Consider the following 24,488-nt stretch of genomic DNA (forward strand, 5'->3'; position numbering starts at 1 on the left):
CTTGAGCACCAAATCAATTAGAATGATTTCTGAAGGATTATGTGACACTGAAGACTGGAGTGATGATTAAAAAAATGTATCACAGAAATACATTGCATTTCTAAATATATTCAAAAATATATATTCTAAATTCTTTCAAAAACATAAAAAATATATGTTTACTGACCCCAAAATTCAGAACAGTATACTGTTTATACTGTTTTGAATTATGACAAGTACAGTTATATATAAACTATAACTTACAAACAGGGTTAACTATACCAAAAAAAATATAGTGATTCATGTCTATGACTAAAATGAGCAACATTGATATTTCTAGCAACATAGTTGACAGGTAACATAGTTGACATTCTTGGCTTATTTGGTCACCCACACGGCATTTTTTTTATATATTATATTTTGCACTCTCATTATATGCACTATTATCAAAGAAATGTGGAAGAAAATCAGAGTCCACTCACCGGTTCGTTTTTAAAATGTCAGCCAATGCAATCATGTGATGCAGGTCACATGTTTATGGGACAAACTATTGCTCAGTTCCATGGGGGTGATCTATTAGTAACTTGACAACAGCAAAGTGACATATTTAATCATTTTAATGATAGAAGAAAATTATTATTCCTATTGGATACTTATTTATTGGGTACAACTGAATTACTATAAAATAATGCAGATATTAATCATTCGCATTGTGCATTTTGAATCCCAACCGGTTTGAAAATGCAACATACATAGGAACGAACATCATGGTAATTTCCTGATAAATTAAACAGTGGATCCTGAAAGTGTTTGATGTCTGATATGGTTACAAAATTATTATAATTATAAAAGGTCACAATATTTATAATATAATATAATCAATTCTAGCATTTGGAAACATGCAGCTCAATGGCAGATGGCTGTAAAGTCTTTAAGTTGCTCTTTTTATAGCAGTTCAGTCTCAGTGAAAGTATGATATGTTCCCATTCAAATGCTGCCTACCATAATAAAATTAATGGGTAAATGGCAAGGCTTGCTCTATTTTGGACAGGTCATGATGTGCCTGTGGTTAATGAAGCGTCAAGTTTTTTATAGCTTCTTGCGCAGAGACACAAGAGCATCCTTATTTTCAGTACTTTCTTCCTCTAGTTCTCTCTTTTCACACACTGGTCATGTATTTGATTGCTTTTCACTGACTGCACATGGAAATCTACATAAGGTACCTGTAGTTAGAGGGTTATATCTGTGAGCAGACAAAACAAAGGCCCATAAAGTAATGATTCCTGGGCCTGAGCAGATGCAAAAGAGATGGTCTTAGAAATGCTGTTTTCATTTATAGGGTATTTGGAGGCAACATGGTTATATTATTTTGGATGCATGGCAGTCTGACACCTACAGAACATTTTCTAACACTATTTTAGAGATGTTATTACATCAACAAATCTTGATAAATTATGTTTCCATATCCACATGGTAATTTTTTGGGTGATGCTGAAGTGATCAATCACAAACCGAGGAGAGGCCTTATGGTATGTCCAGGTCTGATATTTCAGCAAAAAAAACAGGACTGTATTTACAAGTATCTGTTAGGATATTACTTTGGTTAAGATTGACATTTTTTAATAAACATAGAGCCATTTGATTCACACACACAAAGTTCTTTGAAAAATATTTCTAGCAAATTTCTGAACAAGATCGGTTTAACATTCAGTAAATACAGGCACTCAAAAATCATATATATATATATGATATATTCAATCATCAATCTATATTTACTGGACAAAGTGAAGGCACTGTGCTTGCTCCTTTTCAGCTCAGTGAAAACATTACTTGCAAAACATGTCCAAGCTCACATTTCAGCACGAAATCAAACAAAATTTTTTACATTTTTCATTTAAATAATATTTTCTCCCTTTTTTGCTTTATGGTCATGAAAATTGAGGCGGAAATCATCATAAGTATAATGTCAAACTAGAAAAAACATCTTAAACTGGTCTTAAACGCAGGCTTAATTTTCTTTAAACATAATATAATTTTTCTTTTTGGTTTTAGGACTAAATGTTTCTGAAGATCTGATATGAAGTTGCTTTGATCTCTTTTCAAATCAGCTGAATCTATATAACTTAGTAAAGGCTGTCTTATGGAATATTTTGAGCATGACAAGTTCAACACAAGAAAGACTTTGGGTATCTTGGCCGGATGGTGCACAGTTTCTCTCTCTAAACTGAGATTGAACCTTCCCTAAAGTTGGTCTTTCCGATCAGAACGTTTAGCAGAGTTGCCTTTCCCTCTCTGCACTCCTTCTGCGCCTTTTTAATGATGTCATCAAGCTGCGACTCATCCTCTCGGCCAATCAGGTAACCTTTTCCGCCGTAACCATCAGCTACAATGTGATAATCTGCAAGGAAATGAAGAAATGGAACAGCATGTGACGCAACACATCACTATGACTGATCGATATACAATATATTAGATTATTAGATTAAATGTTTTTGTGGATCACAAGATGTACTGGCGATTTAAAACATTGACATGTGCAGTGAACAACAATTTAAAGATTGCGCCTCACCTGAAAAGGCAAGACCACAGGCCACGTTGCTCCCCAGCATAGGCACTTGTTCTCTGGAGATCTGACTCCAGCACGCATCATTTCCTACCAGAGCAATCACTGGGGTCTGACATGATATGACAAGGTAGTCATTACAAGCTAATTGACAGCATACATTTTAACAGAATATATTCAAGTAACAACTAACAATATGCTTTTGAAACTTAGCCAATTTACAATTAACACCTAGATTTAAAGGGATAGTTCCCCCAAAATGAGGGTTCTGTCAACATTTACTCACCCTCATGTCATTTCAAACCCATAAGCCCTTCATTCATCTTCGTAACGAATCTTATGATTTTTGTCCCTCCATTAAAAGTCCACGCAACAAAAATTCGCAAGCTTCAAAAACTTGTTTAAGACATTGTAAACATAATCCATATGAATCGATCAGTTTAATCAAAGTCTTCTGAAGAGAAACAATCACTTTATATGATGGACAGATTTAATTTAGGCTTTTATTCACATATAAACTTTGATCATGAGAGCTTCCACATGATCGAATGAGGTTTGTTCTCACACAGTTGAGCTTCACTGATCAATGTTTATAGATAAATAAAAAATATTCATAATTAATTATCAACTAAATAAAATCTGTTATCATTATATAAAGCAATATGTCTTTTCAGAAGACTTGGATTAAACCGCTCGATTCACATGGGTTTATCTTAGGATCTCTTTATGAATGTTTTGAAGCATCAAACTTTTGATAGAATAGAGATTCAATGGCAGGACAGAAATCTCTTCATTAAAAATATCTTTTGTTTTTCAAAGAGGAACGAAGGTTTTATGGGTTTGGAACGGCATGAGTGTATACTTTTGGGTGAACTTAGAGAAATGTTGTAAATGTTGTGCATTTTTACAAAACATACATTTTAGAACATTCTGATCTTGATGCTGTAAAAGTTACAATCAGTGTTTTAAAGGAGTAGTTCACTTTTGAAAAAACTTTTGCTGATAATTTACTCACCCTCATGTCATCCAAGATGCCTATGTCTTTCTTTCCTCAGTCGAAAAGAAATTACGGTTTTTGATGAAAACATTCCAGGATTTTTCTCCATATAATGGACTTAAATGGGAACCATACGGTCCAAGGTCCAAAATACAGTTAATAACAGTTTCAGATGCAGCTTAAAATGTCTTTAAACGACACCAGACGATGAATAAGGGTCTTATCATGCGAAACGATCGCTCATTTAAAAAATAAATAACAACGTTTAAGTTTTATAAGCTCACATGCCCGCCTTGCTCTGTTCTGTGTAACTCTCCTGTTCGAACTCGTTCATCAAAATGAACAAATCTTTTTTCGAGTCATTTGATTCATTTAAGATTTGTTCATTTTGATGAACGAGTTCGAACAGGAGAGTTACACAGAACAGAGCAAGGCGAGCATGTGAGCTTATAAAACTTAAACGTTGTTATTTATTTTTTAAATGAGCGATCGTTTCGCATGATAAGACCCTTATTCATCGTCTGGTGTCGTTTAAAGACATTTTAAGCTGCATCTGAAACTGTTATTAACTGTATTTTGGACCTTGGACCGTATGGTTCCCATTTAAGTCCATTATATGGAGAAAAATCCTGGAATGTTTTCATCAAAAACCGTAATTTCTTTTCGACTGAGGAAAGAAAGAGATAGGCATCTTGGATGACATGGGGGTGATTAAATTATCAGCAAAAGTTTTTTTAAAAGTGAACTAATCCTTTAAGGGCTTGTTTGTTACCTTGTGGCGTGTGAAGGTATCAAACTCAGCCACGCTGTATCCGAGGGAACCATCGCCGTAAACGATCCATACCTGTAAACAAGATATTGGTTATGTTTACATGCACAATTACAGTGGCTGATGCTGCATTGTGATTCAACTGTAGATCTGAGAAAAACACATTTAACAAGAAATTAAAAAAAATGCTTTTAAAGGAGAACTCCGGCGCAAAATGAACCTTTGGTCTAATAAAACATTGGTACCTAGTCAACCGTTCTCTGAGATTTGCTTTCATGATAATCGAATGTAAAGAGTTTTATCTCTAAAAACTGTTTAGCGTATAACGCTAGTAATGGGGGCATTTAATAAGTAAAAAGAAATCGCTAGTTAATACCACTAACAAGGCAAAAAATAGCCCCACACGAACACAGTAACATAATGAGGGTCCCTACATGCAAAACGAAGCATTGAGAACTTTGTAAGTGAACAGACCGTTTAATAAGAAGATATTTTATAAAGACAGTCCACTTCGTGTATACAGACAGGAGCCATCTTTGGAAAACAGTCTCGACTAATCAAACCACGAACGCCATTCATACAGTTCAGAAGTTCACTGAACTTCATACAGTTCAGCTCACTTAGCACGTCGTTCGTGGTTTGACTAGTCGAGACTGTTTTCCAAAGATGGCTCCTGTATACACGAAGTGGACTGTCTTTATCTTTATCTTCTTATTAAACGGTCTGTTCACTTACAAAGTTCTCAATGCTTCGTTTTGCATGTAGGGACCCTCATTATGTTACTGTGTTCGTGTGGGGCTATTTTGAGCCTTGTTAGTGGTATTAACTGGCGATTTATTTTTACTTATTAAATGCCCCCATTACTAGCGTTATACGCTAAACAGTTTTTAGAGATAAAACTCTTTACATTCGATTATCATGAAAACAAATCTCAGAGAACGGTTGACTAGGTACCAATGTTTTATTAGACCAAAGGTTCATTTTGTGCCGGAGTTCTCCTTTAAGTTAACTTTAAGATCTTACCTCAGACTCAGGTCGACAAAGTTTTGCTCCCAACGCAAACCCTCCTCCAACACCCAGAGTCCCAAAAGCCCCTGGTGAAAAGACAAGCCACAAGTCATGACGACACAGACTATGAGCGCATTTGTCAGGTCTGAAAAAAAAAATTTGAGGTGGAGATTATTATGGAACTAGATTTGTGCCAAAAAAGAGCTTTTCATGGAATTGACACAAATACACAATGAGGAAAGAAGACAAACTGAAAACAATTAACTCAATGGCAAAAATGCAACATGTTATTTAAATAAACAGCTTTCTTTATTCACAACTTTTCACAAATCATGGATTATGAATTAAACACTATAGTCATCATCATAAAGTTTAAATGAAATTACTGCCTTATTTTTCATTTATATTTTCAAACTTTTTGTTTACCAACTTTTCGTTCACCACCGCATAAACTTCTTGTGAGGGTGGGCTAGACATCACTCTACTCTCATTGGCTCTCATAGATTTGTATGGGCAGCTCCCTGACCTGGAAGTAGAGGCTTCAGTGACACGAATTTTGGAGAGTGATCTGAATGTGGTTCTCTGTGCTTTATACTGGAAATTACTTTCTTAGTTTGTAAATTACAGTCTATGGCACTGACTCGTTCACTAAGCTGAACAGCCAATCAGAGTTCCCTCTTTCACCGACTGCCCGACGCCGATTCAACATGTCGAATCGGCCGAAAAAAAGCCGACGAGGACCAATTTCAGCCGACGGTGTGGAACACACTGAGAAGACTTAGTCGGCCGACACAAAAACTGCCCGACGGCCGACCGCTTTGACCTCTTTGCTCGCTGTTTTTCTATTATTCTCGTGCACTTCTTTTATTTTAATGCTACTTGTCAGGACCAAAAACAAATGTCACTTCTCCAGGTAGGCGCGGAACTAATGCATGTTATTTTGTGAATAAAATAGCCTCCTAAAGAGATATTGATATAATTTTAATGATTCAAATGGATAAAATCGTACAGTGTGTGTAATGAAACTTAGAATTGATGCGTTAAAAAAGCTTGAGACAGCCTAATGGGGTGGTCACACTACACTTTTCATCAAAGTGACTTCCATTCATATGCATACGAATGCTGAAGACATTAACATAGGGATCTTCTGTGATGGCTCTGTGTCTAACCTGGGTCCAGCCAGCGGAGCGGGCCTCGTGGTCTCATGATATATGCAGCGCTGCCGACAAAATCACCCCCATCAGCCACGATGATGCTGTCCTCAGCCAAGAGCTCATCCACACAGTGCAAAACACTCAAAGGGTTCAAATGCCTCTCTGTCTTCTCATCTGCTTTCGCTCTGAGGACAAAACCCAAGGGCATTAACATAAGATATATGGATAGATAGCATCAAACATGCCAAAAGTATATGGTCACACCTTTTAATTAAAAGGAGGGATTACTGCAAATTGTTTTTTAATGTTTAACAGGTGTGTATGTGGTGTTTGGCTATGTTGTGTAGGTCTGCCTCTTTTCCACCAGAATGTCAAGCAAAGTGGAGCCCGTCGTGAACCACAGACTTGAAGAACGAACAGTGACGTAATGTGTTGTTTATGGCCTGGAAACCACAGTCAATGAATCTAAGCACCAGTACAACAGCTGGAATAAGATCACCTGTTTGTTTTCTCTTTGATGTCATCTCCCTCTTTCAGTTTCTGAGGCCATTCTTCTGGACATCTGTGTCCCTTCAGGGCTTTCGAGAGACGCAGGAGGAAGGAACCAGCATCGCCTGAATCAGTTGGAAGAGGAAACCTTGTTACGTAACACAAATATCAGTATATGTTATATATCTTTTAAGTTTCATTTTAGTGAATTGGTTCACTGATTAATTTAAGCCTCTGCTTTCTATCAAAATATTTAGTTAAATGCTGCTGATTATCACTGTTTTTATATAATGTAAATATATAAATTATGTGTCTAGTTGTATTGGTTGCATTTAATGTAAATGTATTTGCTTTTTTTGTAACAAATCTGTTGATTGTTAAAAAAATTGATCAACTATTTTTTTGTATTTCAATATATACAGTTTGGGGTTAGTACGATTTTTTTTTTTTAAAGAAAGAAATTAATACTTTTATTCAGCAAGGAAGCATAAAATTGATCATAAGTGACAATAAAGACATTTATAATGTCTTAAAAGATGTCTGTTTCTAAAAATGCTGTTCTTTAAAATGTACAACTGTTTTCAACATTGATAATAATAAGAAAAAAAAAATTATACCGCAGCAAATTCTTCTTAAGGATCATGTGACACTGAAGACCGGTGTAATGATGCTGAAAATTTAGCTTTGCATCACAGGAATAAATTACATTTTAAATTGCAATAATGTTTCACAATATTGCTGTTTTTACCATCTTTTATGATAAAATAAATGTAGCCTTAAGAGTATAAGAGACTTTCAAAACCATTCAAATATCTTACCGACCCCAAACCTTTGAAAGGTAGTGTATAATAAAATGTATTGTTCACCTTGAATGGCCACTGTTGGCTTCCAGAACATGTCTGAGTTCTTTAGCAGCTGACTCTTGTCTCTGTTGACTGCGATGATTTTGCTCCGTCTGTTCAGCACTCTCCCATAACTCAGTCTGAAATCACACACCGTACCTATCCACCCAAACATATACATTCAGGAACAAGAACTATGCAAAACTCACTTTTTCACTTCCCATAAATTTAAATATTTTATTAATGTCCATGATTTTACTTTTTAGAATTGAATTATCTTTCCTACGCCTGGAAATCACAATTTTAAAGTTCACTAATATTCCCAGACTTTCCAAAACATACAAAGAAATGAACACAACACAAATTCTGCACATATTCCAACTGTACAGAAGCTGGCGCTGTTTCCCACCTGCCAGCAGCACGAGATCAGCATCTTTTAAGGCATCTCTCCTGTTCTGTCTAATGTGCAGTGGACTGTTCTTTCCCAGCATCCCTCGGGACATTCCGCCCAGGAAGCAGGGAATGCCTAAAGATTCTAAAGCATTTCTGTGAGACACATACAAAAAAAATATTGTGACAAAAAAGTTATCGACAAGCAAGATTTATGGGTGTTTTTATCGGAGTCAAAGGCTTTTTAATCAATAATGTATATCATTTGCTGTTGTTTTGGACTTGTTCTTACAAACCAAATGCATTTTCTTTGATCAATGTATTCCATACATACTGTACTAATCAAAAGTTTGAACACACATACTAAATTTATGTTTCTTAGGATCTTATCTCGACATGAAATGAAAACTCATCCTAACTATTTTCTGCATGTTGTAAATCTTATGGTTAATAATTAATTTCATTTTTTAAACACATTTCTTTATTATTATATTTACATTTTATTTATAGTTTTACATTTTTAATTTAGGGTAGGGGTTGTGCTGGGTAAATCTTGACTGGTCAGAAGTTCAAACCCAGAAAGGCGGCCCCTGAACTGTTCAAAGAACATCTGAAGAGAAAGCTGAACTGTACCTGACATCATCTGCTGGTGTGGGGGGTAATGTTGCCTGACTGCCTAGCAGTATGACAGGTTTCTTGGCTCTGCTCACCAATTCCACACACCTTTGGACCTGCGAAGAATAAAGGGTCAAGTCAAGAGTCATTCAAGTGCAAAGTTATCTTATCTAATGTTTTTGGGGCAAAAGTCAACATTTCAACATTTCTCCTTCATGTTATGTGCTTTATTGAGACTTGATGAGGATAAAGACATTTTTGAATCATTATCATATAATTGATCAGTTGCATCTACAGAGTAACTGTATAACTATGACTGCGTCTACAGAAATATGCCACAACACTGTAGGCAAGCTTTACCTCATCCTCTGTGGCATTCGGGATGTGAACAGGAAGTGGGGACAGATCACGCGTCTCCCAAGCTCCAGCAAACAAGTTTGTTAAATGATTCTTGAGATACCTAAAAGATAACAAATACGGTAATAATAATAATAACAAAGTTATCAAACACTTCTAAATGTAATCACTTGTCATTTACTAACAAGATCAGGTGTGGGAATAGTAGTACGGGAATACTGATAAATGTTTGTACCATGCAATGATTTTTCCCATCAGCCCTTTGGGAGTGTTTTTAGGGGCAAACTCTTTTTCCACCACATGGTACGGGTACAGTGTGTCTATGGGGAACTCTATAAACACTGGGCCTGTCAAAGAAATCAAATAAATAGAATTACACTCACAGAATTACAAACAGGGCTCAGTTACATATAATTAAATAATTTAAGAATGGAATTCAGTTTGCTTTAAATAAAATGAGAGAATTGGATTCACCAGTAGAATCGTTACAGCAAATTCTGACATTAGAATAGAACTACACATTTAGGTAGCTATGTAGTTTTGAAACAATTCCAATGTCTATGGAAAAATCCTAAACTGTAAAATGATGGTAAAAATGACTTTACAGTTCAAATATACAAGTTGACAAAAACTTTCTTTTTTAAAAAGGTTTTATACAGTGTTAAACCTTATATTTCAGCCAATAAACTACTGTTTAAAAAGACAAAAGAGAGAAGTCAAAATAATAAATGATTATATATTTTTTTATATATACATTATATAATTTTTTTTTAAATTGCATTGGTCTAAACAAAAGTGGCCGACGGGCTAAATGAAAATGCAAATTTACAGTTATATCAAAAGCAGAAATGCAGCAGTTACCCCGGTTACCCCATACACAAAGCAGCGCTACGCTTATAAACTACTTTATTAGCCACTAATTAACTTCTCTGAAGAGTCAGTTCCCCTCAGAGATATGTTCATATAAAGCCACCCGACCCACCCCACAAAAAACTCCTCAGATTTGCACAAATCATGTGACTGGTATTTCACTGTCAGTACAGTGAATTTCAGCAAAAGGAGACAAGATTACAAGGATGGGAACATTTCAGCGCCGCTGTACCTGGTGTGCCAGACTGTGCGGCGGCCAAGGCTTTTCTCACAGTGGGAACAATTTCTCTCACAGTCCTCACTGACGCACAGAACTTACAGAGAGGCTTGAAGAGGGACATTTGGTCAATATCCTGTAGCGCACCTCTACCCTGTAATGAAACGGTCACACATTATATTAATGACAAAGAATAAAGACTATGATGCAAATGACACCCAACACTTATTTCTCTGAAAAAAACCTTGTTTACACTAGGGGACGACTTCAGATTTGTTTAAGTTGACATTTATTATGCGATTAAAGTCGACTCGACGTCGACTAGTCGCTGATGACATCATTAATTAAGCCTGAACCTCGAGCTGAGACTCGAACGCTGTTTGCCTTGTGCACAGCTATGGCATCTCACATCTCATAATATTTCTCATTCTCACAGATTTCTGCTCATTCTAAATCAGATATAGATAAAGTAGCACAGTAAAGATTACATTTATATGAATGTATTACTGTGAGAGAAAGCGATTGTGTGTGAATTGCACCTGGCAGCGTCTCTCTGCTAACAGTGAAGCTGTGGGTTTTAGTTACTAAGAAATATATGCTAGAACTTTTCAGTTTCCAAGCTATTTTATTGATAAATCACAGAACAGTTTTGACAATATCTTTCTGCGCAACTGAACGATTCTGTGTGCGTGATCTGCGCGTGATGTGTGCGCATTACAATGCAGCAGCGCATTAGTTTAGAACGGTGATTAACTAACGTGTACAATCAGCTGTTTAAAATGTGCATTCACGATCAGTGATTCTCAATCAATTTTGAGCATCCAGATGGTATAATCAAACATATCTTGTGGAGCGCTCTCGGAGTATGCATTTATTTGTCATTTTAACTGTTGGAAACGGAGTGTAAAAGTGGACTTCAAAGATTTCTTATCCTTAGGCCATGAATGATCAGCGACTAGTCGAAGTCAAGCTTAAAACATCATGGCAGAGTATTAAAGTTGACTAGTCTGTGCAACAGCTAGTTCACATCAAGAACAATAACTATAGTGTTAAGTTTTAGGAAACTTATAATGTATTTACATTTTAATAATCATTCTAATTCTATGAGTTGAGGTAGGTCCACACCACAACTATAACTACGCAGAGGAACAATATTATTGGAATCACTTTTAGAAAAAAAAATTCCAGCTGATGAATGATAAAAACATTGACAGCCAATCAGAATCCACCCACCCTTAAAGAGTTTGAGCATTTAAAGCGGCAGACTAAAATGGAAGTCAATGGTAATCAAACTTGTTTGTCATACAGCAGAGGTCTTCAATCGTGCTCCTGGAGGGCCACTGTCCTGCAGAGTTTAGTTCCAACCTGCTTCAGCACACCTGCCTTATTCAAGCAATACTATAGAGTTTGATGAGCTGATTCAGGTGTGTTTGATTAGGGTTGCAACTAAACTCAGGATAGTGGCCCTCCAGGACCCAGATTGAACACCTTTGTCATACAGGTATGGACTGACATGAGGGTATGGAAATGATGGCAGAATTGTCATTTCTGGGTGACTTTCCCTTTAACGATTTTTATAACCAAATCCTCACTGTCATGGGTCATGGCTAGTTCCCTGAGAATCACCCCTGGGTAGAGATAATATCTAATGTTTAAACAAGACACAGAAAGAAATATGAAGAAAAGATAACCAGAGCCAGCCAGAGCAAAGAGCAAATACGCAGGTGACATGTGCGTGTACGTGACTCATATTCTATAAGGCACTTCCTGACCTGCAGGAGAGTAGCAGCAGCACCACCAATCAGAAGCAGCGGTGATTCAGCCATCTGAGCATTCTTCACCGCAGTCACTGTGTTCGTCAGCCCCGGCCCCGCCGTCACCGCAGCCACACCGACAGTGCCTAAACAGCAAAACAGAAGATTTTCAGCTTCTAACAAGATGTGATCTGTCCGCTTTTGTTTATGAGCAGTCTTACCAGAAAGTCTTGCAACGGCATCGGCAGCAAACACAGCTGTGGCCTCATGGCGGGTGTCGACGATGCGGATGCCCAGTTTCTCACAGGCCACCAGGATGGGCGAGATGTGTCCTCCCACCAATGTGAAGACGAATTTGATCCCATGAGCCCGCAAAACCTCTGCCACACTCTCTCCTCCATGTCGAGGGCTCTGTCTCTCTGTCTTAGAATGATGAACAATAAAAGTAGTCAGTTCTTTTCTGAATAGAAATTATGTAATGGATTACCAGTATAGAAACTCGCAAAAATTTAAGGCGGACACTAGGTTCTGTGCAAGGTTTGTTGATTGGATGTTGAGATGTGGGCGTTGCATTCAAAAATGAAGGCAGATGAACGCAAGATTGCAGGGGCGGAGTTTAAACAGACTAAATGATTGGAGAAGTCCTGCATACGTCGCCAGAGAGTATTCTGTCATTTTCACTGGAAGATCCAGTTATAATTTTGATTAAACATTATGAGGTCAAAAAGAAACATATGCCCAAATTCACAATAACATCTATAACATGCATATAAAATATCTCTTTACACGCTTAAAAATAAAAGGTTCTTTATTATCACTGATGGTTCCATGAAGAACCTTTATCATCCATGGAAACGTTCTATTGCATAAAAGTTTCTATATAGTGGTAAAAGGTTATTCAGGTTATTAAAATATTCTTGACAGACAGACAGACAGACAGTTTAGATAGATAGACAGACAGTTTAGATAGACAGACAGACAGACAGACAGATAGATAGATAGATAGATAGATAGATAGATAGATAGATAGATAGATAGATAGATAGATAGATAGATAGATAGATAGATAGATAGATAGATAGATAGATTGTTTGTTCATACCTTATGGAATATCTGGTAAAGTAAGCCCAGTTTATAAGATACTAGAATCACACCCCCAAGGGCAACACTCAGAGAGCAGCCCAAAACCACGGAAATGTCCATCGCTAGAGTGGATTGGTTGGTGGTTTACGACCTAATGTCCACCTGCCAGTTAGAGACCTGCCCTGCAAAACAAATGAAAGAACAACAAGCCGCTTACAATGTCGTGGGCTACGAAATTGACTTTTACCCTGCAGTAACTGGACAAAGGGCGAAATTATGGTCATTAGATTCAGCACGCTGTCATGTCTGATCTTGACAAGGCCTTGTTAAGGTTAAACAACACTGTACCTGAGTGCCAGCTCTTCCTCCACTTCTGCAGCTGTTGCTGAAGCCGATGAACGCGCTGAATGGACCGAGTGAGAGAGAGGTACGCAATAGGCGGGACAACTGCTCCGCTGTTTGAGTAATTGCCTCTGCTTGGCCCATTCAGCGCTCTACGTTAATTCGTTTGAGAATAGCAGTCTGTGCCGTAACATGATTGACAGCGCAGTCATCCAATAGAAGGCTGAAACGTATCTCCGTCATTGTAGATCTGTACAACCACCAGGAAACTCGTGGCTGGTGTTATTAATTGGTTGTTTTGTTTATTATTTTATTACTTAAGTGTGTTTTGTTGTAATTACGCAGGCATAACATGTAATTTGTAATGTATTTAAATGTATCACAATGCAGGTGACACCGTAAGACATTGAAATGCACTTTACTCTAAAAGTGTTTGAACAAAAGAACTTCTGAACTTTTGACAGGAGCATCACCTTTATGTCCTGCAGGTTACACATTCGTACGTATCTGTAATAATCAAACATAAAACAAAACGCTCTTCCAGAATCTTTTTTTTATTTATTTTTTGGAAACTTCTGAAATGTCAGCAAACCTAGTTTACCTCATCAATACAAATATTTGGTAGTCTGAAATGAGGTTGTTATTATGGTATATTAAGTTTAGCATGCTATTGTGTTTAGAAAATTATGTTGCAATGTATGTAAAATGTATTTTGTGCTTATGTTATGTGTATGATCAGTGATTACAGCTAGTGCACAAGGAATATCAAGGTTAGTAGTAAGAATATAAAGTGTTTGTTTTATTACACTTTAGTATTTGCATCTGTAGATTTCAATTACAATACATATCATTAAAGGCTGTTTTCCTCACATCAGTAGCACTTACATACACCAAATGCTTCTGAAAGTTTTTACAGAGGGATTTGTTCATTTAACATTCGCTTAATTTATACATTTTATTCCTAAAACACATGGTGATTTTTTTGTGGCTTTCTGGATGTTGACAGTATTTTCTGATGTATGGAGTGATAAAAAGAGACATCCAAAATTCTTCAACTCTAATATGGCAACAAAATAAAACAAGAACTTTAAACCTGGTTTTATCCAATGTTTAGATTTCTGCTCAGGAAATGTATGCAAATTAGCACATAATTAGATAATGCATCATTCACATATTTAAACATAACATTTCAGAAAACTTGCAATGCAAAACAATTTTCTCAATACACCGGAATAAAGCAAAAGGGGAAGTGATGTACTATTACAAAATGTTCACTCTTTTGTCTTGCCTCAAGTAATTTATGTTCAGATCTGCTGTTTTGATGGATGTTAGCAAGAGATACGTTGTAAAACTGCAGGTGTGTTTCAAAGAAGGGTGCAAAACAGTTGTGTAGATACTTCGACTGTCTTGCTATATTCTGGATTTTCAGCAAAATTGATTGTTTCCGCAGCTTTGAGTTCCTCAAAAACAACAATCTGAAGATAGAAAAAGATAGAAAAGATTGACATGTATTACATTTCATAGATTTAAATATTTTATTATTGCTGCATGCACAATACATTTTCTTGAACCAGTTTATGGCTTTTGCTATACTTCACCACAGTGATATTTGCCTACATATTTACACACATAGCCAGTCACCTCATTATCTCCACTCTTGAGCCAGGGACCGGGAAGATAGAGGGCTTTCTGAGGACCAACCGACCAGTTGCGTCCAAGATTTTGCCCGTTCACAAAAACCACTCCTTTACTCCAATTCTGCCGACAGTAAAGAACAACATGATTTGTGGTGTCTTCTATGTTCTAAGGCTGTGAGGAAACATGTCAGTCAAGGATAAAAGTAAATGTGTAGAAAGTGAAATGAAACTGTAGACTCACCGGCAGCTTCACAAAAGTATCTGTGGGCTGATCCACTACCAGGGTTCCCCTGAAAAACGCAGGGTAGGTGGGCTTCTGACCGACAGACATCCATTTCAGTGACTGCAGTCTAATAAAAATTGAGAGATTCAGTTTCGACCTATGATTAATGTCTGTGTATATAAGCCCTGTGTTTTCTCTCACTCTTTGCAAAGTCTTACTAATGTCAGACTGCATTTCTGAGCGCTCTCTCTTGTTTCCCTTGTCATGAGCCGCGTTTCCTCCGAAATTACCCGGAACAATTTGTCCCGGGAACTTTTTTCCCAAGAATTTCCCCCCCCCAGACCTGTTGCTGTCTGCGTTTCCACCACGATCGAAAGTACCGTGAAGATTAGGCAAATTAGTCCGGTGACGTACGACTGCACTCTACTTTACAGTTCCCGCTGGATTTCATCCTCTGAATTTAAGCTTAAAGGTGCAATGTGTAATAATTTTGAGTATCTATTAACAGAAATGCAATATGACATCCATAACTATGTTTTCAGAGGTGTATAAAGAACTTACTTAATAAACCGTAATGTTTTTATTACCTTAGAATGAGACATTTATATCTACATAACCGCGGGCACCCCCTTCTATGAAGGTCGACATATTGTGACGTCATGTTTCTACAGTAGCCGAACGCGAACAAACAGCGCTACAGAGCGCGTTTCGTCACTACCTAGAAAGAGAAGCCGCAGAAACCTAGAAGCTAGCCATAAACACCGTGAGTAGTGACTTTTCCCTTGTCAGTGGTGTAAAATATGTAGTTGCACTGTTTCATGTAACTTAGTTCTTCTCCCTCGCTGTGTTATGGCTTTGCTATGTGGGGATAAATGTGCTGGTTACGTTCGTGAGACAGCTGATTAGTACTCTTGTCATTGACCGTAAAACAGTTACAGGAATCACCAATCGTCGATCGCGGTCGACAAGTCGATCTTGGAAGCATTTTAAGTCGATCGCGAAGAGTTTTCAAAATCAGAGAAAAAAGCCTATTGTGTGTAGTAAATGGTGTCTAGGGGATGCGGAGGCGCGCGCGCTGTTACAATCATGTCATTTTTGCCGCGCGCACCTTTGGGCTCATGCGGACGCGTCGAGTTTAAACAAGGCTTAACGCTTTAACCAGCTCAGCCACAGTAACAGCTCATATTTAGCCATGCAGCTAAACTTTTACTACCCTGTTAGAAAACATATATAGTTGCATAGTTTCATGTGGTTCTTCTCCCTAGCTGTATTATGGGTTTGCTATGTGGGGAGAAATGTGCTGGTTACGTTTGTGAGACAATCAGCTGATTGCTATTATTATATTATATATTAAGACCCTTGATCCTCACCTGACTATGGCTTTGTAAACTTTATCCATGATGTGGTTTATAATGGACTGTGGTACAGAAACAGTGACAATGTTACACACTCTTGGCTTACTCTGGCTATTCTCTGCTGTCTCCAGACGACAATATGTTTGTCCCGTTTTAGCCACCGTAGCTTCTTCGGAAGGGAGGGGTGAGCAGTGGGCTGAGCCCTTAGTGCAAACTCGCAACCGAACCGCTAGATGTCGCTAAAAATCACACACTGCACCTTTAATAAAGCCCGAACCTCGTCGTCAGTCCATCGGTCGTATTTTTTAAACTCCATTGTTGTTTCGAATAGCAAACAGCTGTTACTGCACACACCGTAACAAATTTAAAAACAATGGTGGTTAAAATAAAATGCTGCGTAGAGTCAACCAATCAAAATGCGGCATGAACTCAACCAATCAGCATGTTCAGAGCCCAAGTCCCACCCCTGAAAGTTCCTGAACTTTAAAAAAAATACTACCTCGCGAGCAGGGACTTTCGGAGGGGAAATATTTACCCGGAACTTCATTTAGACCCTGGTTCCTGCGGTGTAAACACACGGAGTACCACCCCAAAGTCCCTAGCTCCTGCGGTGGAAACACAGCTATGGTTTATGTTCTTGATCTTCTGCCCGTTTTCCTGGATTTCACCTGGATTTCTGGATTCACTTGGACTCTTTCATTGTTTTCAGTGAGATTCGTGCAAAGGCATGAGCGCGCTAAGCGGCTCAGATAAATGACAGAGTCCAAGACACAGGCAAACAGGGAAATCCAGGGAAACGGGGAGGAGATCAAACTATAAACCATGACAAGAGAAACAAGAGAGAACGCTCAGAAATGTATAGTGACACTAGCAAGACTTCGCAAAGAGTGAGAGAAAACACAGGGCTTATATACACAGACATTAACAGGTTAATGACACACTGGTGGATGTAATACACGATAATGAGTCCAGGCAAAGGTTTATGGGAAATGTAGTTCATGATGGAATGGCAAACGACTAGGAAGGAGTGCCCTCCTGCTGGCAGACGTGACGATTATTTACCCTGATCATTTCTTATTTATAAATAATTACATTTTTTACCTCAGAATTATGAAATAAAAAGTTTTTTTTTTTATTACATGGCGGAAACAAGGATCCATACAGTTAAGACACAATACAGAAGCAAATACTCAGAATTAACCTGTTTATGAAACTGGTTTTCATATCCAAACAGCACATGGAGAACTTTTTTAGAGGTACATCGTTCAGAGTTATATCACCAGTAAGCCCTGTATGGATGAAAACAATAATGAATGGCATGTTGTGGTCACTACACCCCTTATCATATCTATTGCAGTACTGTGTGACATACAACTAAACAATGTCAATATTTTTTTTTATCAATCTTATCACACCTTTGTGCTGGTTGTCCAGGGCTGGACCATAGTTCACTCGCCCACAATTCTCAACAAGCAAACTCAAGGTCCTCTCACTCTGCAAAAATGTAATTAGCGCAAGATTAATACATTCAGGAAAAAGATTGTTGTAAGTCAAAGAAGGAAAATGAGCTCAAAGTGCTCAAATCTTTTTTTAATTTTATAATACTAATATAATAATAATAGTATTATAATTATAATAATAATACTTTTAATATACTAACATTGCATCATATTTACCTTACTGTGAGATATTTTAACTTTCTGAGTTCTATAGTCGAAAACACCAATCAGTTCTCTGTCAATAAACACCTTCAAAAGAGATTAGAATTAATTCGAATTCAATTCTCTCTTTGATTTGATTTGTTTGTTATTGTTATCTATTATAACCTGAAATGAAGATCTTACCAGAGCTCTGTCATGAACATGGTTCCTTGAGTTGAGTTCTCCACCTGAATAAATGTCAGTCTGATAGAGTGTGTACCCATAGGACTGACCATTGTTGTGGTTTGCTGGAAGGTTCTCCATGCTGACAGGATCATCAGCTCGGAAATGCTATTGGACAAATAGTGTTTAGTCATTTTTGGGAACATATCTTGCCAAATATGTTCTCCTCTTTCTATTTTTTTCCTACAACATGAAACAGCATATGCAAAACCACTTTTCTTTCCTAATATGACATTTCCTAGTGAAACAGTATATTTAATGGTAGGCCTAAAACGATGTAAACTGGGTCTGTTTTGATGAAATGGAAGCTCAACTGCTCAAATGTGCATGGTTGATGTGCAAAAACCAATGAGGTTTGTGCTCACGTACCAATTAAGCACAGTTTTGCTTCTGTTTAACATATTTGATGAGCTCTGTGTAAGTATAGTACATTGATCAATGTGTATGTGAATCTGTTCATCATATAAAGTGTCTCTTCAAAAGACTTGGTTTAAACTTCTTAATTCATATGGATTATGTTTGCAATGTCTTTTGAAGCTTGAAAATTGCTTTGGTTATGTGAATTTCCAATGGAGGGACAAAAATATGAGACGATATTTAAAAAATGCATTTGTGTTCCGAAGATGAACGAAAGTCTTGTGGGTTTGGGACATGAGGGTGGGTAAATCATAGATATCCATAATAAAGGCTAGATGTCTTATGGCGGAGTCTCTGTCGTCATCACCGGCGGCCATCTTGTCACAGGCAAGCTTTCTGGCGGGCTCTGTGGTACCTGATGTAAGATGAGTGATCAGCACGAACACAAATACTCTCATCTCGTTGAAATCTTGACGGATTTACAAACGGTTTGGTTTCTTACAAACGTTATTAACATGGCTATAATTCTGGATGATTATTTATTTATACACTTATTATTCATAAGTGTGCAGTGTCATAACTACATCTCTGACGTTTATAACGAACCAAACCGTTTGAAAATCGGTAGAAAATTGAGCAAGTTATGGTTTTTTAAAAAGTACATGCACCATTAAAACACAATGTTACGAGTGAGCGAGCTGCCTGTGACAAGATGGCCGCCAGGTGCGGACGTCGACCTCCATTGGCCAGCAGCGCGGACGAGACATCTAGCCTTTATTATGGATATCTATGGGGTAAATGATGACAGAATTTAATTTTTTGGGGTAAACTATTCCTTTAAGGGAAGTAAAGAAGTAAAAGAAAGAATATTATAGTGTGATATGATACATTGTTCGTACTGTTTCTGCGCACTGAAGACTCTCCCATAGAGAAATGTAATGAGAAACAACCACTGGCTCATATGCTCTTCTGCTCTGCACAGCTGGCGGCTCTGATATCGGCTCCTCTGTCATAGATAGAGACAGACCGAGATTAAGAGACAAGCAGAGAAGGAGAGATTCAGCTCCATAAATACATTTTTAAAATAGCAGATTATGTATTCAGGGCCCACAGTGTAGAAACGTACTGTTGTAGGTGCTCAGCAGGTTTCTCAAGAGATGATACTTGGTTGTATAATCACCACTCTCAGTCAATGGAGCATCATAATCTAAAAGAGACAATGTTTAAGTGCCAATTACTTTAAAAACACAGTTACAATACCCTTTAAAAGTTTGGGGACAGTAAGATTTTTTTTATACTTTTGAAAGAAGTCTCTTATAATCACCAAGGCTACATTTATTTGATCAAAAATACAGTAAAAACAGAAATATTGCGAAATATTACCATTTTTAAAAATGTGATGGCAAAGCTGAATTTTCAGCATCATTACTGAAGTCTTCAGTGTCACATGATCCCTCAGAAATCATTCTAATATTATCTAATATTATCAACATTGTAAACAGTTTTGCTGCTTTAAAGGGATAGTGAAAATGAAAATGTTGTCATCATTTACTCAAGGGCTGTGAAACGATTAATCGTGATTAATCGCATTCAAAATAAAAGTTTGTGTTTACATAATATATGTGTGTAGACTGTGTATAATTATTTTGTATATATAAATACACACACATGCATGTATATATTTAAGAAAAAAGGTGTTATTTATATATATATATATATATATATATATTAGGGCTGTCAGTGCGCGATTAACGGTCTTTTTGGCCTAGAAAACTTTGTAGTTTTTTTCACATGCTTTTGCAACGACAAATGGATTTTTTGTCGTTGTGAACTGAGCTACAATTGATGGCCAGGCACACACACACAGCTGATGCGAATTCTCCGCCCCCTCGTCAATATCAGGACCTCGTCAGTATTTCTTTCACCCTTTTATTGATGGACAGTGTTACATTGTGTGAGAGATTATTTGCTCCAAGTGAGAATGTTAGTGTGAAATTGAACACAGTATATGCCAATGTTGTTTTCAATAAAAAAACACATGCACAAAGCAAGCCGATCCACTTTTCCATGTTGATAAGAGCATTAAAATGAAAAAAAAGAATGGGACAAAAACTAATCAAGAGACATTTAGAATAGATAAAAATGTGCGATTAATTGCGATTTATCGCGAGTTAACTATGACATTAATGCGATTAATCGCGATTACATATTTTAATCGTTTGACAGCACTAATATATATATATATATACAGTATATACATGCAAATATTTCTTAAATATATACATGCATGTGTGTGTATTTATATACTAAATAATTATACACAGTCACACATATATTATGTAAATCGCGATTAATTGTTTCACAGCCCTAATTTACTCATCCTCAAGTTCTTCCAAACCTGTATGAATTTCTTTCTTCGGCCGAACACAAAAGAAGATTTTTTTGAAGAATGTCAGTAACCAAACTGTTGATGGGCCAGATTGACTTCCATAGTATGGGAAAAAAATGCTACTACGCAAGTTTGGAACAACTTGAGGATGAGTATGACAGAATTTTCATTTTTGGGTGAACTATCCCTTAACTTAATGTACATTATAATTGTCCCAGTGGTCATGAATATTAAAACTACAGAACCGTAGCTGCTCGTCTGTGGCTTGTAGGTGCCCAGGTCAACTGCGCCGTTCATGAATCCAAAGTTGGTTCCTCCATGAAACATGTAAAAGTTGATGGAGATGCCACGACCCAGAAGCTCTCGCACTACAGAGATCATTTCTGTCATAACAGACAAAAGCAGACAAAAAAGTAAGTTTACAGTAGATACAGATTTAAAGGCAGTGCTTATTCTAGGTGGTTTGTTCCCTCTGCCTTGGTAGACCGTCTGTGTCCATGTCTACATGCCCACTTTGATGAGGCAGATCCTATACCTTGCGCAGTGAAAACATGATGAGGTTCTCCCCAGACATCAAACCACCCGGACCAATACTCCATCACCATCAGCGGCTTCTTCGGCTGCAGCACAGAAAATGCTCTCAGACATGTTCAGATCTCTGTTGTGCTGCCTATATGTTGTGGGTTAGTTTTATAACCTGTTGCTGCACAACTAATTTAGTATTTTATATAATCATGTACTATTTGTAGGTATTTCATTGTTCATTAAGCCATATTTCTTTATCATGCAACATCTTCATAAAGTATAGGAGGTTTTGCTTCGGCTGTAAGAATTATAGCAGATTTAAATGCAGATACGGTCATTTTAACAAAGTAAATCGATGAATACAATTCAAAATGTGAAAACATTCTAAAATACTGACCTGCAATTCTGCTAAATGCTGTACATCACCATTTGACAATCTCTGCAGGTTCACTGTCTGCAAGACTTTTAGAAGAAGTGAGAACAATTCAATTTAATCTGTGGAAGAGGAACTTTACTTAGCCTACACCACTGTTGAAAGTTGAGGGTCAGTAAGATTTCTTTTTTTTAAATAAATTTATCAGCAAGGATGCATTAAATTGTTCAAAATAGTTCTTTTACATTGTATATAGAACAGTTTATTTGAAATTGATTTTTGTAACAGTTTATAAATAATAATACGGGTTTCCACAGAAATATTAAGCAGCATAACTGTTTCCAACATTGATAGTAATTAGAAATGTTTCTTGAGCACCAAATCACATTTCTGAAGGATCATGTGACACTGAAGACTGGAGTAATGATGCTGAAAATTCAGCTTTGCATCACAGGAATAAATCACATTTTAAAATATATTACAATAGAAAACATTTTACTTTTACAAATCTCTCTCACCCCAAACTAATGAACAGTAGAGTAAACAAAATGAAATGATTCCAATATCGCATTGATTATAAATATCACATTATTAAAAAGCAGTGAGAACACTAAATTAATTAATGGATATATAACCGTTACCTCCATCCACCCTTCCACATTTTAATCCTTCATGGTTATCTGATGTCATAAGAAACTCAGAGATTCCCCGGGACAGTAGCGCCTGTTGAAGTTCAAAACAAACTATGTATAAAAGAAATGGATTAACATATTGCAGAGTAAAAGATAATGATTTCATTTCATTCCATACCTCTTTGATGAACGACAGGTATTGCTCATCCTTCGCATATGAACCATATTCATTCTCTACTTGAACAGCAATAACAGGGCCTCCATTCTTAAACTGGAGAGCAATGGAGGCAGTTTCAATACAATAATTAACAATTACATTTATTTAATAATTTTCACCAAAAAAAAAAAAGGGAATAAAAGGCACCTGTAGGGGTGTAATTCTCGGAATCAGATTATCAAAGTACGAGTTCACAGCACTTGTGAAACCAGAGTAGGTCGTTCTTAGTTTCATTTTCTTATCTTGCAGCAGCCAGCTAATAAAAAAATAAAAAAAAGTATTACTAACACAAACCTGTGATATTAAACCTCTGGTGCAGTTCTTTTTTTTAATCATTTTTCAAAAAAAAATTATTATTATTTTTTTTTAGAAATGTTTTAACTTCATCGGAATGGTATACAGAACTTGGTAAAGGTTTTGGCACTTGCTGTGTGAACACACACACACAAAAGTAAAGTGTGTTTGACAAATATATGACATATTTCAAATATGATATTTATAAAATATTTCATATTTCAATCTTTTTTCACTTCAGCAATAATCTGCCAAGAGTCTTCTTTTTAAAAAAGAGACCAAACTTAAGTCTGTTCTCCAAAGCATTAAAGATTTATGACTGTTTAGTTGAAAATGTTCGGGTCCATGCTCAAAAAGTGAATAAATGGATTATAACTACTGCATAAATATACTGTAATTTAGTACCATAAAGTCCCCTTAAAATACAAAATATTAAATAAAAAATATTATCGAACTAAACATATATACAATCATTTCACTGAAATAAAATAAAAAATGCGGTCATTTTTAACAAGCACGAGAACAGTACCAAAAGACAAAAGCAAACAAGAAAAGATGAACACACATTCACCACACACACACAAATAATTATTATTTTCATAACACAGGTGATGCACTAACCTTGGTAAACCGCCCAGATCCCACTCGGCACATATATATGGCCCTGGACGCAGAATCACCCAGAGGCCTAATTCCCCTGCGAGACGAATGTACTCCCTTTAAACAAGCAAGAGTTTGATAAACTGATGAGTACACTGGTGAAAACAGAACATGACATGTTTATTGCTGAGGCAAGCATCACTGTTGCTCATACATGTCTGTGAGAGTTTTCAAACCCCAGGGAAAAAATTTAAATTTGTAATCCATGAGGATCAAAATATCAGATATCTGATTTGGTACAGTAACCACTCAGAACTCAGGCAACCCTCCAAGCATCTCTAAGCCAAATTTTGTCACTAATAATTTCTTCTTGTTCTTAAAGTTCTTATAGGTCACACTTTATAGTACTACTAGCCTATGTACTTACATCAAAACAAAAATTCTTAGGTACAAAACCAAAAAAAAATTCTGGTAGTGATTCGGGATGGGTTCAGTTGGGTACAGGTTTGGTGGTATGGTTAGGTTTAAGGGTGGGTTAAGATGTAAGGGAAGGATCAACAGTACAATTATAGAT

General features: G+C 36.8%; 2 protein-coding genes across 3 annotated transcripts in view; both read right to left on the reverse strand.

Moving 5' to 3' along the window:
• Positions 1-2,122: 2,122 nt before the first annotated feature.
• Positions 2,123-13,428, reverse strand: ilvbl (ilvB (bacterial acetolactate synthase)-like). Its single transcript, XM_056234232.1, has 15 exons — positions 13,106-13,428; positions 12,226-12,427; positions 12,023-12,150; positions 10,266-10,404; positions 9,399-9,510; positions 9,167-9,266; positions 8,825-8,922; positions 8,211-8,347; positions 7,826-7,960; positions 6,970-7,084; positions 6,486-6,655; positions 5,332-5,402; positions 4,312-4,383; positions 2,549-2,654; positions 2,123-2,377 (listed from the first exon to the last, which is right to left on the reverse strand). The coding sequence occupies exons 1-15, from the start codon at positions 13,205-13,207 to the stop codon at positions 2,199-2,201; spliced, it is 1,866 nt and encodes a 621-aa protein (XP_056090207.1). The 5' UTR covers positions 13,208-13,428; the 3' UTR covers positions 2,123-2,198.
• A 1,044-nt stretch (positions 13,429-14,472) lies between these two features.
• glb1l2 (galactosidase beta 1 like 2) overlaps positions 14,473-24,488 on the reverse strand; it is a 49,824-nt gene continuing 39,808 nt past the window's right edge. For both annotated transcript variants that reach the window (XM_056234147.1, XM_056234146.1), the window contains exons 4-19: positions 23,936-24,031; positions 23,168-23,276; positions 22,982-23,074; positions 22,813-22,894; positions 22,196-22,260; positions 21,809-21,893; positions 21,519-21,656; positions 20,011-20,091; positions 19,784-19,890; positions 18,489-18,635; positions 18,321-18,392; positions 18,060-18,138; positions 17,846-17,933; positions 15,308-15,416; positions 15,071-15,187; positions 14,473-14,904 (exon numbers count right to left, since the gene is read on the reverse strand). In XM_056234147.1, coding sequence (XP_056090122.1) covers positions 14,794-14,904; positions 15,071-15,187; positions 15,308-15,416; positions 17,846-17,933; positions 18,060-18,138; positions 18,321-18,392; positions 18,489-18,635; positions 19,784-19,890; positions 20,011-20,091; positions 21,519-21,656; positions 21,809-21,893; positions 22,196-22,260; positions 22,813-22,894; positions 22,982-23,074; positions 23,168-23,276; positions 23,936-24,031 — 1,579 coding nt within the window. In that variant the 3' untranslated portion in view covers positions 14,473-14,793. The remainder of the gene's footprint in view (positions 14,905-15,070; positions 15,188-15,307; positions 15,417-17,845; positions 17,934-18,059; positions 18,139-18,320; positions 18,393-18,488; positions 18,636-19,783; positions 19,891-20,010; positions 20,092-21,518; positions 21,657-21,808; positions 21,894-22,195; positions 22,261-22,812; positions 22,895-22,981; positions 23,075-23,167; positions 23,277-23,935; positions 24,032-24,488) is intronic.

This window comes from Rhinichthys klamathensis, unplaced genomic scaffold (assembly GCF_029890125.1).
Source record: "Rhinichthys klamathensis goyatoka isolate OS25496 unplaced genomic scaffold, OSU_Roscu_1.1 h1tg000391l_1, whole genome shotgun sequence".
Lineage (NCBI taxonomy): Eukaryota > Metazoa > Chordata > Actinopteri > Cypriniformes > Leuciscidae > Rhinichthys > Rhinichthys klamathensis.

Bases quoted from the DNA above. Each gene is read 5' to 3' on its own strand.
- ilvbl (XM_056234232.1), bottom strand. From the start codon at position 13,207: ATGGACATTTCCGTGGTTTTGGGCTGCTCTCTGAGTGTTGCCCTTGGG. The intron at 8,348-8,824 runs GTACAGTTCAGC...TGTGTCTCACAG, and splicing joins ACACCAGCAGATGATGTCAG to AAATGCTTTAGAATCTTTAG. The intron at 2,655-4,311 runs GTAACAAACAAG...ATATCATGTCAG, and splicing joins ATACCTTCACACGCCACAAG to ACCCCAGTGATTGCTCTGGT.